Raw genomic sequence first — 17,067 nt, 5'->3', positions numbered from 1 at the left:
TCTACGTGCACCCTGGCCTAGTGACTCAGCCTGCCCTACTCGCTTTTATCTACCGACCGATGAGACACCAGGGATCTCCATAATTATTCTTTTGAGGTGGCTATTACTTAAGAATAAGTCTAAGATTTTGTTACGGAGGTTACAGATGTCATGGAATCCACGACTTCCAGAGGATCTGTGACGTTTTCCACTGCAGCTGCCCGGGGGACCCCGAGCTCCCAGCCATGGGCCCGCAGCTCTGAGCTGTCACAGGCAGCGCTGGAAGGACAGGGGATGGAAGAAATCCCTGTGCTCTCAACCACTGTGGGTAGCCCCTGGAGCCCCAGCAGCGGTGAGTGCTGGACCCTCCTCCCTCCCCATTTTGTCAGTTATTTTTAGTAGAAGTCATGGGCAGGTCACGGGCTTCCCTGGATTTTTATTTATTGCCCGTGACCTGTCTGTGACTTTTACTAAAAATGGCCATGACAAAATCTTAGCTTTACTTAAGAATAACAGCCCAAATTCTGACCATTTCCACATCCCTTTGCAACTCCAGTGGCTTCAAATGGCTCACTCTGGGATGCAACTCCAGGAAAAATTCATTCTGTGTGTAACGTTCCCCTCTTTTGGAGAGAACAGAATTCTATCACTGTATCTCCTTCCTACAGCTGTGTGTGTTCAAGGAAAACCTGAACCCCGCAATCACCACCACCACACACATAAGCAGGAAAAGGCAGAAAGTTGCTGCTTGAAAATGCAGCCAGGAGCACAAAGACAGCGTGACTGCTACCATCTGTGGGAACATGCATAATCAACACATACATGCACGATCACGCACACAGACTACACGTAGGACATAAGCATACACACAGAACACACCAGGGGCAAATCAGATCAAAGGATTCTTAATCAAGGACCCTGTTATGTGCAATGCACATGCCCAAAGAACACAATATGTATCCACTGAGAACACACTGGCATATGCAAAGAATACCTCTGCATTCAAAGAATGAATATGCACACAGAACACACAGCACACGCATATGGAATACACATAGCCCGAGTACATGGGAATCACATACACACCCAGCACACAGGCCGGCATTGTGAATGCACATGGATACACAGAAACAATACAAGAAACATGCACATATAGTATGCAGACGATGTGACACAGGCACATGGCACACAGATTACATCAGATACACCGGCTTATAGCATACACAGGACTCATATGCATATGACACAGCAATAATGCATGAAGCACACGAGCATATGGAACACAGACGGTACACAGGCTACACAGATCTGTGGCAAACACACTGGGCTCACACACACGGCACTGTACACAGAGTGTACACACACAGGTACATCCACATGGCACCATGATAATACATGAAGCTCACATGCATGTGGCACACACAGGGTACACAAGAAACAAGCATGTTACTGCATCTAGCACACACAAGTAGGCAGATGCATGCGGCACACAGGCTGAACATAGGGTGCGCACACTAGCACATGCATATGACACACAGGTGACAAAGAGCGCACACACAGGCACATGCATGTAGCACAGGCCACACACAGACTGCACACAGAAGCACATGCATGTGACACACAGGCCGCACACAGACTGCACAAGCAGGCACATGCATATGGCACACAGGTGTCGCAGAGAGCACATGCAGGCACATGCATGTAGCACACAGGCCGCACACACAGCACACACACAGGCACCTGCATGCAGCACACAGGCTGCACATGCAAAGCACATGCATGTAGCACACAGAGCGCACACACAGGCACATGCATGCAGCACACAGGCTGCACACAGAGCGCACACACAGGCACATGCCTGTGGCACACAGCTGGTGCAGAGAGCACATGCAGACACACACGCATGTGCCATGTGGCACACAGACTGGGCAGGCCACAGACAGGCACATACACGTGGCACCCCCGCCACCAGCTCAGCTCCCTAGCAAACTCCCAGCGCCCCCCAGCTGGAAACACCCCGCCAGTCCCTTCCCCGAGACAGGCGATTCGGCCGGCCACTCACCTGCGCGCTGAGCCTGGCACTGCGCGGGCAGCGGCGGCGGGAAAAGCGCCAGAGTGGGCGGAAAAACTCAATGCAACCAGCGCGAGGGGGGCTTAAAAAACCCGCGAGGGCGGGGCCAGGGCCAGCCTGCCCGCTCCAGGCCCGGGGGGAGCCCAGGCAGGAGGGGGTTAACGGTGACTCCCTTCCCCTGAGACAAGTGCCCCCCCAGCCCCCCTCCAGGAGCAGCAGCTTATCAGCCCCCCCCCGCCCTGCCTCTGCATGGGGCTGCAAATCCCACCCCCAGCCAGAGCGCGCCTCTTGCAGCCACGCAGGGGTGCAGGCCGGGGAGGAGGGGGGAGCTGGCTTCGGAGACGCGGTGCAAACGCGCCAGCTGTTGCATCAGTTTCCTTGCACGCGCTAAAAGTGACCCTGGCTCCCCCTTTGCTCCTGGCAGGACAGCTCAAGAAAACACCCCCACACTTCAAAGGGAGGCTTTGCAGAGCCGGCCACAAACTTCCCGCCTTCGTCTGAAACTGCCGGTCGACAGCCGGATGCGCCCCCGCCAAGGGCTCTGCAGGGCGATCCAGGCACATGGGATGGGGGGGTCCTGCTGCATTGTGAAAATAACACACTGATCAGCTCTGAAAAGCGAGAACCCTCCCTGGAGGGGCACACGGCAGCGCCTTACCACGTGCCCCCACCCACCTAGGAGTAGAATTGTGCAGGGGGCGGGAAACAGCAGATGCTTTTTGTGTTGTTTCCTTTCAGTGTGTTTCCCGGCTTGGTTTCGTGCAGATGGGTCGGGGTGTGTTGCACTCGTGTCCATCCTACCAGTTTTGCCTTCTGGTTCTCATGCGCCAGAGCCCAAGGCTGCAGTGTACCGACTGCAGAACCTGCGAGGCCACTTCCAAATTCAAACTACAAGCTGTGTATTCAGTGATCAAAAAAAAAAAGAAAAAGTAATGGCTTTTATCTTACTAGTGGAGTGGGGGCCTCACAACTTTAAAAAAAAAAAAAGGTTACAAACGTTTTGAAAATTTTGCCAAAGAAAAGATTTGAAGCACAAAATAATAGGTCTTTGAATATAAGCTATTTTCCACTTATTTTTAATATATTCTATGTAGCTATTTAAGTTCTTTTATGTATAAAAGCAAACCTAAATGCCTAAACGGTGGGCCAAAACCAGGCTGATCATGTTCTTTTAAGGTTCAGTCCCATTATCCCCCCACCCCATACAGCGGCGGCTCCGGGCACCAGCGCTCCAAGCATGTGCTGGGGCGGCAAGCCACAGGGGGCGCCCTGATGGTCTCTGCAAGGGCAGCAGTCAGGCACCCTTCGGCGGACCTCTTGCAGGCAAGCCACCGAATCTGCAGGACCAGCGGGCCTCCCGCAGGCGCGCCACCGAATCCGCGGGACCGAAGGGACCGAAGGCAGCCTGCCTGCTGTGCTTGGGGTGGCAAAAAAGCTAGAGCCGCCCTTGACCCCATAGATGCTGGAACTAAAGGTGCTGCCGCACCCTCTGGCTCAAAGTGGTTTCCATTATATACAGGGTTTACAATTTGTTTCAGTGCATCCCCACTATAAAAATTGTTCCAGCAGCCTTGCTCCACCCCAATTTCTAGGACACCCAAGCCACATCTCCACTCACCTCACACATCCTAAATTGCCCTAATAAACGTTGTAAAATGCAAAACGATTATGAACCAAAGAGCATTTGGGTGTTTTGTGGTGTTTGTTTAATATTCTTTTATGCCCTCTGGTCTGCATAATCTTTAAAGCATACAAACAAATGTTATTTCTGAATGATTATGAAATCTGAGATTAAACTGAAAACCTCGGACCTTGGAAGATATACGAATGTATAGAAAGTTTAAAATATTTATCACAAAATCCTGAATATTCTTTTCTACGCACAAAAAAGTGTAGATTTGAAAAATACCACATAAGGAAGAATTGCCTAACATTAAGTACAAGCAATGTATCTTAACATTTAACAGTTTGGTTAAAATAGATCTGATAAGGTGAACACAGAAATGGTTTTGTAGATTTGTTAAATAGTATCTCTTCACTTGTGTAGCCTATAGAACTAACCTGCTTGCTTGTGTATACTATCTATATATAGATATCTTTTCTTAGAGTTTAAGTATTTGGTATATTGTAATAGGTTATAGATTTATATTAAAGTAAGTTTGGATGTAATGGAAGAGAGCTACAGACCAGATCCAGTATGTTAAGCTAAAGCACAGTTAGTGTATCTATCTCCTGTGCCCTTTTACCCAGAAAAGCAAAGTTGACCTTTTATCTTGTTTTTCCTATACCCAAATAAAGTGCCTACATCTAGGTCTAAGACCTTTACCTAGACCAGTAGACAATGAAGAATGGCGGGGGGGGAGGGGTGTTCAATATTGTACCCACAGACTTAGGCCACGTCCAGACTAGGGTATTAAAATCGATTTTAGATACGCAACTTCAGCTACGTGAATAACATAGCTGAAGTCGAATTTCTAAAAACGAGGTACTCACCCGTCTAGACGGCGCGGCATCGATGTCCGCGGCTCTCCGTGTCGATTCCGGAACTCCGTTCGGGTTGATGGAGTTCCGGAATCGATGTAAGCGCGCTCGGGGATCGATACATCGCGTCCAGACTAGACGCGATATATCGATCCCCGAGCAATCGATATTAACCCGCCGATGCCGCGGGTTAGTCTGGACGTGGGCTTAACCAGTACAGCACAAGAGTTTGATGTGTGTACATAGCTGTCATCAATATGCACATACAGATTAGCCGGAGGGTAAGTGTACCCTAACATTTCTGAGGGTGAGGAATGAAATTTGGGCATAAGAGGAAGGATTTCCGGCATTTGCCCTATAAAAGAGGTGACCCACCTCAATAGAGCTCTCTCCATTCTTACTGACGTCAGTTCTATTCTTACTTATTCTATTTCTACTCTATTTCTCTCTATCTATCTATTCTATCTATCTACGATGGCTACTACTATTAGTAGGCTATACTAATTCTTCTTAAACTTTAAGGTGCAAGGGAAGTAGGCTAAGTTTGGTTTCCCTAAGTTTTATTCTTAGTTTTATTAGGTTTTGATTTTAAGTTAGTCAAGTAAACCCTAATTTAGTTTTGATAGCTCTTAGCATTAGATTTCTTCTAAGCACTGCATCCCTCACTCAAGAATTGAGAAACTTGAACTGCAAGGCTGGTCCTTTGTCTCTTACCACCAGGTTATCAAGGAAGGGTGTGAGTATATTAACTAAAGCTTTGTTGCATATAATACTATGTTATCATATGTATCTTTTGAATAGCAGTAATGCAATTGTAAAATTGTAACTCTGGTTATTTTACCATTTATTTAATATTATTGATTTTAATAAAAAGTCTTTAAGGCTATATCTGTCTCGTGTGAGCTTCTTGTCATATCCCCAAGGGTCCTTTGTAAATTCTGCGGAGCCTGATTCAGGACAAGAACTTTTATCTTCTGATCAAACAAATTGGTGAGACTAAAACCCATACTATTAATATTGATGATAATTATTAATATTAATAAATTAAAATTAAATAAAAAGTAAATTAATAAATTAAATTCCCATGTCATCCAAATTAATATTATCCATACACCCTAGATCAGGCTACACTTGTTTGTGCAAAAAAAGGAAATTTTTCTGTTAAGCAGGTAACCTCCTTTAACACTAATTTCCTTCTCATAAAACTGCATAGTATTGCTTTTAATCTAGAAATCTCATATTACAAATGCATGTATATGTAATATAACAGCATATCATTTACATTTTGTTGTATCCCGCCATGTTTATGCACAGCAGTTTGCTGTGCAATACATAATTATATTTAAATTCCTACATATCAAAATTCTCTTTATGAAACTTACTGGTAACAATTTAACAAGTTGCCAGTAAATTACAGTTGCTTTCTCACACCTGTATTTAGTCCAACTTTGCCTCCTCAATTCTGGTTTATATAAGGGCCTGATTCAAAGCCCTTTGAGATCAATAAAAAGCCCTTAAGGCCCCATCTACCACCTTTGGGATAAGGCAGCTATTTCTGAACCACTCCAAACTTTATGGAAGTTCACATCCAGATATGAGTTTTGCAACTAGTCCCTCTTTGTATAACACACTGAACCAAAACCTATCTCTGAACCAGAGACATTTTAATCGGGATTTGGAGACATGCAGATACAGTTATCAATCTCAACTTGGTGACGCAAGCCAATCTCTACTCTCAGGAATCTGGGACCATACAATGTTTATCAGGGTAAATAGAACCCAAAATCATCTTCGGGGCTTGTGGAATAGCATCCTGTTGTGATTATTTTTTGACATAATGTGATGATGTTATATAGTATCATGTTGTGCAGTGACATGCTAACATATCACAACATGTTAGATGATACAGACAGGGCAAGTCTCCTTTCTAAGGGTCAGAAAAACCACACAGCCTGGCTGCCATACATGTACTCAGAGCCATAATGCAATATTTTCCCTCCATACATTTGAAGAAGTGGTTTTTTACCCACGAAAGTTTATGCCCAAATAAATCTGTTAATCTTTAAGGTGCCACTAGACTCCTCATTGTTTTTATAAAGCAATAGGTATACTGTATTTATGGAACATTTAGTATTAGGGAGAATATTTTTCCAGCATGAAAGAAATTCACATATGTAATTTCTTGCATCTAGATTGTGCATGGACCACATCCTGATGGTAACCTAGATAGGCCTAACTTCTTTAGGCACCCCCACTGGGATCTTAATCTGGTTCTCTCGAATGACTAACACCTCTCATTTGAGAGAAGGTTCTTTTCATACCCTGCTATACTCCTTTTGTTCTTCTGTGGTCTGGGGCTTTGGCCCTTCCATGCAAAAATCAGCCCTGTAGGCTCAGCAGGAAATCAAGCCAGAGTCCTCAGAGCCAATGGTCAGGTATTGTCCCTTAATAGCTCTTGTGTTTGCTGAGAGGTGGCTTTATCTTTTCATTCTTGGTTGTTTTTCCAGACAGCCTTATACTGAGGTAACCTAGTATATTCATATAGTAAACATCTCGATAACCAGGCCAACATACCACATTGATAAATTATCACAGGGCAGCTCCAAATCCATCACAGTTATAATCTGCCTTTTCAAGAGAGCCTGGTGATTTTGATTTTAAAAAGGTATCTCATTTAAAGGGGCCTGATGTCAAAAAAGGCTAAGACCCACCCTCTGGAAATCTGATCTCTTTAGGTGTCTCAAGCTGAGCACCCAAAACCACTACTTTTGAAAATGTAGCCCTATACTCACATTAATATCTTATAATTAATCCACTTAATGTGCATTGTTTTGTTGCATTCAAGCAGATTTACAGCTGTTTAAAACAGTAAAAAATTCTATTTAAAAATACTGCTTTTGGCCTGAGTATGTATATCTTTATAATGCCACTAATCAACCAAAGAAAGCTTTTATTTTCTTTTAGTTACATTAATAAAGTCATGGGGAGGAATGCTGTCCATGCATTTCACAGGAAGCATGGTCATTAGAGTCCAAAGGGAAAACCCAGCCATACATGAGTGCAAGAACTAATGTGAATCAATAGAGTCAATGTTTCCTTAGACCAGTATTTAAGCCAGAGTTTTCATGTGCCACTGAATTCTCAGAGGGGTTGAAAGTTATCTAACAATTACCATAGATAAACCTTAAATCCCTGAACCAGTTCAAGTTCTTTACTCACTGATCTCCACAGAAACAATTTGTTATCCTTACATAACAAACCAGGTTTTTTTTAATGGTTTTACTATATAGAACCTATATGCAAGATGGCAAGATAGATTACACTATGCTGAGTAATCACTTGCATCTGAGATATCAACTTCAGTTCAAGGCAAATGCTTGGTAGTTCAACCTGGCCAATAGGGTGAAATTCCCCATAAACTGTAACATCAGTGGAATCCAGATACTTTTTCGCATCCAACAATTCCATTAATGTCCTCAGTGTGACCTCATTTTGGGAAAGAGATTACCTGGTACATTTGAAAATGGTTATTGTGTTTAGAATTCTTACAATATTCTTAATTTCGCTCAAGGGATCAGTACATATTACTGTGGATTATTGTTCGACAATGGTTTTTAATTCCATAAAGTCCTTTGCACTAGATCTAAAACAGATGCAGTCATAACATTCAAGCTTGAAGACGTATCAATAGTTTCTCTCAATAGCCATAGCAGAACTCATGGCAGTATTAGCTTTCTTCTCTTTTGACCAAGACTTTGGATTTCCTCATCACTGAGCATGACTAACCAAAGTTAACACAAAATGCCTTCCAAGAGCGTTTAGCCACAGGCCCTCCAGCCCTTAGGAATTTATTAGCAGTAATAGTTGCAAGTTAGGAGTTTTAAATAAATGAAAACTTATTTATTCTGTTCCCAGTGCTGTGATCTAGTGAGAAACCAGCAATAAGGAGGACTGCAAATGAATGGGCCGCCATTGTTTATAGCCATGCTCTGAATCTAGGGTGACCAGATACTAAGTGGAAAATATCGGGACCACTGCGGGAAGGGGAGTGCCTTTTTAATTGTTACACTCACGCGTCTGGGTCTTGAGTGGCAGGTAATAAACCTTGCCACCAAAGACAGATGCACCCGCCACCAAAATGCTGCCAGAGACCGTCAGCGACTGAAGGACCTGCCACTGGATTGCCGCCAAAGATCCTGATGGGTGAGTGTAAAAAAAAACTTCCAAAACAAATTATCAGGGCAAATGGCTTCCCGACCATACTTCGGTTGGGACAGAGGACAAACTCCTCAAAATCGGGACAGTCACAATTTTATCGGGATGTCTGGTCACCCTATCTGGATCTGAGAGGCAGTTGTACCACATCTACCTCACTCATCTAAGTCAAACTGAGATTCTTGGTGGGACAAAAACTTTGACTGTCATTAGCTTTATCAGATATCAGGGTCAACCACGCATTTTGGGTGTTCACCTCATGCACTGAATTTCAGTTTCAGGTGTTATCCCACCAGTTAGATACTAGACCTCACAGGGTGACGTTTTGTAATCTGTACAATTGCTCAGATTCCCCATTAACTAGAACTGGGTGGACATTTCACAGGGAAATCTGAAAGCAAACAAAGCTCTCTCAGTCCAAAATTCAGGCTCAGTTCCCCAGAAGACTCACATTCTCAGATGAAATTGGGCTGGAGACCCCAGGTTCCATCAACCTGCTTAGCATTTGTACATTTGGTGAGTGAGATGTGGGTGACCTGAAGTCCTCCCAGACATCAGACACACTATCACTGGAGATATATTTGGGGCCTGGGCAGCTGGTTCACTCTCTTCACTTTCTGAGTTTCTGTTTAGCAGAACAGTAATTAAACAATGCAAATAGAGACTACAGGTATAAACCAAGGTACTGGATATTTACAAGAGCTACGAGGAACAGACAATGATCCCAAATTCAGGATGGCATGCACAGTCATTGACATGGGTGAGAAAAAGAAACCTATCCAATAAAGCAAACTATATGGCAGTACAGGACATTGCATCCCCTGAACTCTGCATTTGCCATCCGCTAACTAAATTAATTCTAGGGATGGTTAGGTCCCGATTCAGAAAGAGGACTGTGGGGAGCTGCAGAGGTGGACTAGTGTGGAGAATTTATGTCAATAAGTGTGCCAGAAGCAATCCAAAACCCACTGTGGGATTTTATGATAAAGGCCTAAGAACAGATCTTGGGAATCCAAAGACTGTGCTCTTTGGAATTGTGAAATATACAGCTGGCTATTTTATTAAACTGTCTCACTTAGTGGTTAATGTCTGGGAAAGACTGAGACATAACATTGGGATAGGTTTGTGGATAGTCCCATTATTAGGAAATTCTTTAGGGTCAGATCCTTCTGTCCATTCCATGATGTGGAGAGGCACAAAGATGCATCAATACCAGCAAGGAGGAGCCAGGTAATGAGGAATAGCTACCAGCAGAATGACTTAATAAGAAACGTGGGCTTGAAGCTGCATGGGAATTAAGGGTGCATAGAAGACCAGAGAGGGTCAACCAGCCTTGACAGCACGTTCGCCTCCTAACCCAATGGGTATTTTGGTGAAAATCCTAGTCCCTCCAACACATACACCCCTCTCGAAATCCCTTGTTCCTTCTGCAGGTGTATGGGACTAGCTGCCACAAATCAGGGATGTGTGGCAATTGCAGTGCAGAGTCACACAGGGTATGTCCACTCTGCAGTTAGACACCTGTGGCTGGCCTGTTCCAGCTGACTTGGGATCACGGGGCTTAGGGCAAGGGGCTGTTTAACTGTGGTGCAGATCTTTGCGCTCGGGCTGCAGCCTGAGGTCTGGGACCCTCCCAGCTCACAGGGTCCTAGAACCCAGACCCCAGCCCAAGCCTGAATGTCTACATTGTAATTAAACAGCGCTGCAACCAGAGCCCCGTGAGCCCAAGTGAGTTGGCACAGGCCAGCCGTAGGTGTCTAATTTCAATGTAGACATGCCCACAGGAGCCCTGCTGCCTAGGCAGCTTGCAGAGCTCAATTGCACTGATCCTGCTACATTTCCATCCTCACATACTTCATGCAGGATTGGCAGGGGCAGCAACTGGCCCTGGAAGAGAGTTCTAGTGTATTGGTATGAACTGGTAACAGCACAGCAAGCAGCTAGGGACATGGCAATCTTCTCCAGCTCATGACGTCCCTTCCCATTTAGTAATGTTTTACAAGGGGTCAAGGAGTGGTCAAAACAGAAACTTGGTGTTTGCTCAGCTTCAGTATTAATAGCAATGAAGAGGCCAAACTGCCAGAGGAATTCATACAACAAGAAATAATTCATTTGTTATCCAGGGAAATGCTTAAATAGCTTGAGTCCCAGGTCTATGTGGTAACAGCAGATGGGTACATGCACCATCACTGCTGGACAGGATGGTTTCCTAAACTAGAAACTAGACATAGCAATGAGATTTTTTTTAAGCAAGTATTTCAATCAGAATAACCTGAATAGAGTGTTATTGTAGCTGTGTTGATCCCCAGATATTAGAGACAGGGTAGTTGAGATAATAGCTTCACTAACTAATAAAAGATATTACTTCACCCATCTTGTCTCTCTAATAAGCCACATTATGTAGAGAAAACAGATACGATTCCTTTAAATCTAATAACCAGAATGTTTTCACTTGGGAATTATTCCCTGGCTACTACATTGCAAATATCCTTACTTAGCTTTTAATCCTGGAGTGGACCCTACATTTGGGAAATGGTTGCTTAAGAAGAGGGAAATAACATAGTTGAGGTTTTCAAAGCAGTGCAGGGGACTTAGCTATTCATTTTAAAAGAGGATGTGTGGCTAAATCCCCTCCACAGCTTAGAAAATCTCAGCCTCTGTATTTAATTCTATCCTGACTGGGGGTAAAAGCTGGCAGTTTTTTAAATTATGTACATACATGGCCAAATACATGGCTTGTGCAGAAAGATGTATAAATAAAAGGTTAGTTAGTGGGTGTTGCAATGTCCCTTTGGACGGAGAAGAAACAGGAGTCAGTTGTTTGCAATGAATATAAAGGGGCTTGTTTATTGAGGCCACTGGACATAGACATTCTCTGTAACATGAAGTCTTTAAATCATGATTTGAGGACTTCAGTAACTAAGCCAGAGGTAAGGGGTCTATTACAGGAGTGGGTGTGAGACTGCCTGTGACCTGCATCGTGCAGAAGGTCAGACTAGATCAGAGGTAGGCAAACTACAGCCCGTGGGTCACATCTGGCCCATGGGACTGTCCTGTCCAGTCCCTGAGCTCCCAGCTGGGGAGGCTAGCCCCCGGCCCATCCACCGCTGTCCTCCCTCCCCCACAGTCGCTGTGTGCCGTGCCGCCAGCACTCTGGCCCATTGCTCCTACCAGGCAGGGTGGGCGGCATGGCTGGCTCCGGCTGGGTAGCAGGGCTGCGAGCTCCTGCTGCTCTGAGCAGCATGGGCGTGTGGGAGAGATTTGCTAAGGAGCAGGGAGCTCCAGGGGACAGTCAGGGGCAGGGGCAGCAAGCAGGTGCTTTGGGCGACCAATGGGAAGGGGTGGCACATTCGGGTCTTCAGAGGCAATTCAGCGGTGGGTCCTTCGGTCCCTCTCGGAGGGAAGGACCTGCTGCCAAACAATGAAGCGGCGGCGGTAGAAGTGCTGCCGATCGCGGCTTTTTTTTTTTCCCACCGCTTGGGGCGGCAAAAATGCTGGAGCTGGCCCTGGTCAGGGGACTGGGAGCAGGGGACAGTTGGATGGGGCAGTTGTTCTGGAGGGAAGGGGGCAATCAGGGGACAGGGAACAGGGGATGTTGGATAGGTGTGGGAATCCCGAGGGTGCTCTCAGAGAGAGGGAGTGTGGATAGGGGTCAGAGCAGTCAGGTGACAGGGAGCAGGGGAGGTTGGATAGGGGGTGTGATCCCAGGGGGCAGTTGGGGCAGGGGTGCGGATAGGGGACAGGGCAGTCAGGGGACAGGGAGCAGAGGGGTTGGATAAGGGGTGGGGACCTGGGGGGCATTTAGGGGTGGGAGTCCTGGGGGGGGCAGTCAGGGGACAAGTAGCAGGGGGAGTTCAATGACACTGAAGAGCAATTCAGGTAGGACCTTGAAAGTTAATAGTAAAACTTTATGCTTGATCTGGCGGACAACAGCCAGTGAGTACAAAGAGCAAAGCAGTGGGAAAAATGTAAGCAAACAGACCATCTCTACCCACAGTAACATCAAGCTGCAGCCTTCTGTACCAGAGCTCAGGGGTCTGATCCCCTTTCAGGCAGCCATGTCTTTTCTGCACAGCTCTAGTCCAAAGCAAACCCGACCATGGCTGATGTGCAGTCTAATCTCTCTAGGCATTTAATGCCACGATCATCACTGTCCTATCTGAGCTTTTACTGTGTCCCAAAGGTAAACGCAATAAAGGATCTCTGCTTCCTTCCTCAATTAGTTAGAACAAGTGACTAGAACTGGGTGGAGAAAGTTTTCCCTTCCTGAGAAAATGTTTGCTATTTCAAAGATTTTTCCTGTTCTGCACTGAGCTGAAACCAAGCCCCTCAGAATTTTTTCAAGGGAAAGACGTTCAGAATCGCCAGTGTCCTGACCATCAGGCTACTCAGCTGGGCTGTGGGGGACCCAGGCTTAAGTCCTGGCTCTAAAATAGCCAGAAGAGGGACTTGAACTTGGTATCCCATGTCCCAGCTGAGTGCCCTGAGCCACCAGGCTACAAAGTCAGTCTGTCTCTTTTTCATTTTCTCCAGTTGAAGGATTTCCATTTTGTAGACATTAATTGAGCCAGAGAAAGAGCAAGATACTGACTCACAATTTAAGTTAAACTAGTACAACTTTCTCTTATGCTGACAAAATCTTTAGACTCCTTTGCACCCGTTTCTTCCACTACTGGTCGGTCCAGGATTTAGGGACACCCTGTGTGGTGACACTATGCAACACAAGCTGTGTTTAACTAGGCATTGTCTTCACCGCTAAAAATGTCATGGCTTTTGCCTTAGGATAACTGACCCATGCAAGCTATTCTGAGGTAAAAACATAGTGATGACAAGGCCCTTAGTTTTACCATAGGGTAAACTAGGCAAGGTCAGCACGCTAATCCTGCCTTAGTTTACCTTTCAATAAAACTAAAATTCCACCTATGCAGGCTGGGATGCTCACTCCGAGCTGCAGGATAGACACACCCTTTCTTTCAAGCGCTTTTTGCCAGGCACTCCCTTAACATGGTTGGAAGCTACTATGACAAGATTCTGATTATAGTGATCACAGGCACGGAATCGGTTTCTAAAAATTACATTAGGCCCTTAGCATCCACTTCATCTCTTTGGGATGACACTTTCTATGCTTCTAGCACTCATGTTAAAGGTGACTGTTTGAGAGGAGAGGAAGAACTATGATTTCAGTTGATGTCAATGTTAGAATGCCCACTGATTTCAGTAGAGCCCGTCTTTCATCCAGAAAATTTCAGCCATGTTTGTTAAGCCATTTTGGAATTAGCCAAGTATGAAAAAAATCTTTAACTTTTCCTGCTAAAAATAATTAAGATTTTTTTCTGTGCATAGTTAGCTCAGAAATTGCTGTGTTAAAAACTGAAGTTGAGATTTCCAAAGGAGATTTTCCCACACAATTCTCACTGTAAGTAATGAAAGTTGTGTGTCTACACCCACATGAAAACTTTTATAATCTCAGTAGGGTGACTGGATGTCCTGATTTTATAGGGACTGTTCCGATATTTGGGGATTTTTCTTATATAGGCTCCTATAACCCCCACCTGATTTTTCAGACCTGCTGTCTGATCACCCTAAATCTCAGCCTGAGCTTTCCTATGACTTAAGCAAGGAATACTCTGATAGAGCTGGTCAAAATATTCCATTGAAAAATAGTTTATGAAAAACGGCCTTTCAAAAATGAAATTTGTGAAAAAGTTTCCTTAAAAAATGTTTGACCAAAAAAATAATTCCATAAGACCCCCAAATTTTGGAAATTTGGTATTTTGAAATTTGTTTTCACCTTTTGCTTTCCTCTTTATCCTCCCCGCCCCTTTGCTATTAAATATAGTAGAATGAACACTAGTGAGCACACAGCACCCCCTTCCCCTTCTCATTTTCTCTTTTACCCCTCTAACTTTTCCAAAGTTGAGGACATTTTGAAAAGTTTTAGGAACAAAGAGTAAAGAAGAGAAAAACCCACCCTGCAGATTATATAGGGTTCCTAGGTGCTAGAGTAATACAAAGAATAAAAATAGTGTATGTGGTGTAAAAAGAGGAAAACACAAAATTGTAGTAATGACAATTTGAAATTTATCTAAAATTTCAATGTTTTAAAAAAAAGTTTTACAATTTTAAAACACAAAATTAAGCCTGTTTGAGACAAAAACGAATGAAATTTCTCCAATTTCTTTTTTCAATCAGTGGTAGTCATCGTTAAATACAAAACAATAGCAACAGAAATTATCCATGTGCAGTGATTGTACACACCTTTCCCTTGATATGATCCTGCTTTATTTTTATTAAAATTTTAAAAAATAATCATAGAATCATAGACTATGAGGGCTGGAAGGGACGTCAGGAAGTCATCTAGTCCAACCCCCTGCTCAAAGCAGGACCAATCCCCAACTAAATCATCCCAGCCAGGGCTTTGTCAATAATAATTCAGCCTACATTTTGAAGATCTGTTTTCATTTTTTAAAACTCTATTTTCCCAGTCACTGATCTGAGTGAAACACAGCACTTCACAGGATCTAGCCCCAAATGAATAAAATGGTTTTTATATAAAAAACACATTTAGGTGTTCATTATAAATGCCAGGAAAATATGATGCAGAAACTTCCCCTTGTGAAAAAACAATCATTAAATCAAGAAGTTTGAGTAAAGTCTTTCAAAAAAGTCATCTCACCCTTTCCCATTTAAAATGGTACTTTTATTAAACTTATTTGTTGAGAACTCCTACTGACTTCAATGAGGCCAGGATTTCACCCTAAATATAACAAGACTTGAAATAAAACCATGTGAACTGGCAATATCATTTATATATTGATTTCATCACTAAAACATTTCCTAATGTAGAAGTTTACCAATATTCTCTGAAGTGTCATGGTAACACTTTATGTTGTTACAGGACAGCCTCTAGAAAACCAGAGTTTCCGTTTAAGCTTCCCCAAAACTTTCTAGAGGATAACATTTTTCCCCACCCAGCTTTTTAAGCAGAGATATTCCCTTCCTGACCCAATGAAAGCCAGCACTCTAGTTTCACTCACCTCCCCCGTAGGTAGTCGCACACATGATGGAAGTCACCCATGCAATCTGGCTGTAGGATACATTAAAATCCATCCGGAGTTCTTTGAAATAGACTGTGAAAGCTTTAGGGAAGGCATATGCAAATCCGACAGAGATGGAAGCTCCAAATACCACTGCCCATCCCCATCCACCATCAGGAGGGGTATAGTCTAGGTCTGTGTTAGCTGGGGGAGACATAGCTAACCTAGATCTCAGCCAAGAAAGCAGGTCTCTGGGAGTCCTGAAAAACAAAATGCATACCTACAAATTAGCATTTCATATTTAGCCCTAAACTTTATGGAATTGTGTACTAAGTGCAATCAGAACACACATAAAACTGATGATTCATATGTAATAAATGCCAGTGTCTCAAGTCACCCATTTGTTCTTGGCAGAGCAGATGCCATACCATAACCCTGCCACAACTGCCTCTTAAAACATCAAGACACTGTTCCAATGTGGCAGCCTGAGAGTTTCTAACTTTTTACAGTCGGTTAGTGGTAAGGTGTATACAGATATTCAGAGCTAAGTGGTGGAATGCAATCAGTCTTCAGTGCAACTTATCTTAAAGAATAATATCTATTTTGTCCCTTCGAAATGTTTATGATAAAAATTTGAGGAAAAACAAATCTGTCACTTAAAATATTCTAGGTCTTCTGATTTTAGGTTTTAACCAATAAACACTGATAAAATGCTCCCGATACAAAATTTAAAAAATGAAATCCATGTTTATCCAATGAACACCAGAAAAACACTGGAAATGGTTACTTACATGTAAGTACTTGTCTACATGGAGCAGTAATAGATAAAAACACAAGAAAGGCCACACTGGGTCAGACCAACAGTCCATCTAGCACAGTATTGTTTTATCACATTGGCCAATGCCAGGTGCCCCACAGGGAATGAACAGAACAGGGAATCACCAAGTGATCCATCCCCTGTTGCCTATTCCCAGCTTCTGGCAAAGAGAGGCTAGGGACACCATCCTTGCCTGTCCTAGCTAACAGCCATTGATGGACCTATCCTCCATGAATGTATCTAGATCTTTCTTGAACCCTATTATAGCCTTGGCCTTCACAACATTCTCTTGTTCATATGCTCAGAGTCTAACTGATCATAATATATGGGATCATGAAAGAATTTTCTTCCAGGTCTGACTGGCAGTGACCTTGGGTTTTTTCCAGCTTCCTCTGCAGTGTGTGGGTGATGGCCATCACCACTGTGGGAATGTTGGACATTGGGACACCTCAGTCCCTCCTATTCTC

The 17,067-nt window shown here is 43.9% G+C and overlaps 1 protein-coding gene across 2 annotated transcripts in view; it reads right to left on the bottom strand.

The window, feature by feature from the left end:
* LOC127053174 (monocarboxylate transporter 2-like) overlaps window positions 1-17,067 on the bottom strand; it is a 61,067-nt gene that overhangs the window by 42,399 nt on the left and 1,601 nt on the right. The window contains exon 2 of one of the 2 annotated variants that reach the window (XM_050957452.1): window positions 15,784-16,043. In XM_050957452.1, the coding sequence (XP_050813409.1) occupies window positions 15,784-16,000 (217 nt within the window). In that variant the 5' untranslated portion in view covers window positions 16,001-16,043. Of the gene's footprint in view, window positions 1-2,041; window positions 2,237-15,783; window positions 16,044-17,067 lie in introns of those variants that run through there. The other variant, XM_050957451.1, reaches the window with a different exon arrangement.

This window comes from Gopherus flavomarginatus, chromosome 6 (assembly GCF_025201925.1).
Source record: "Gopherus flavomarginatus isolate rGopFla2 chromosome 6, rGopFla2.mat.asm, whole genome shotgun sequence".
Classification (NCBI taxonomy): domain Eukaryota; kingdom Metazoa; phylum Chordata; order Testudines; family Testudinidae; genus Gopherus; species Gopherus flavomarginatus.
Note: the sequence above shows the minus strand (reverse complement) of the source record. Positions and strands in the feature narration are given on the sequence as shown.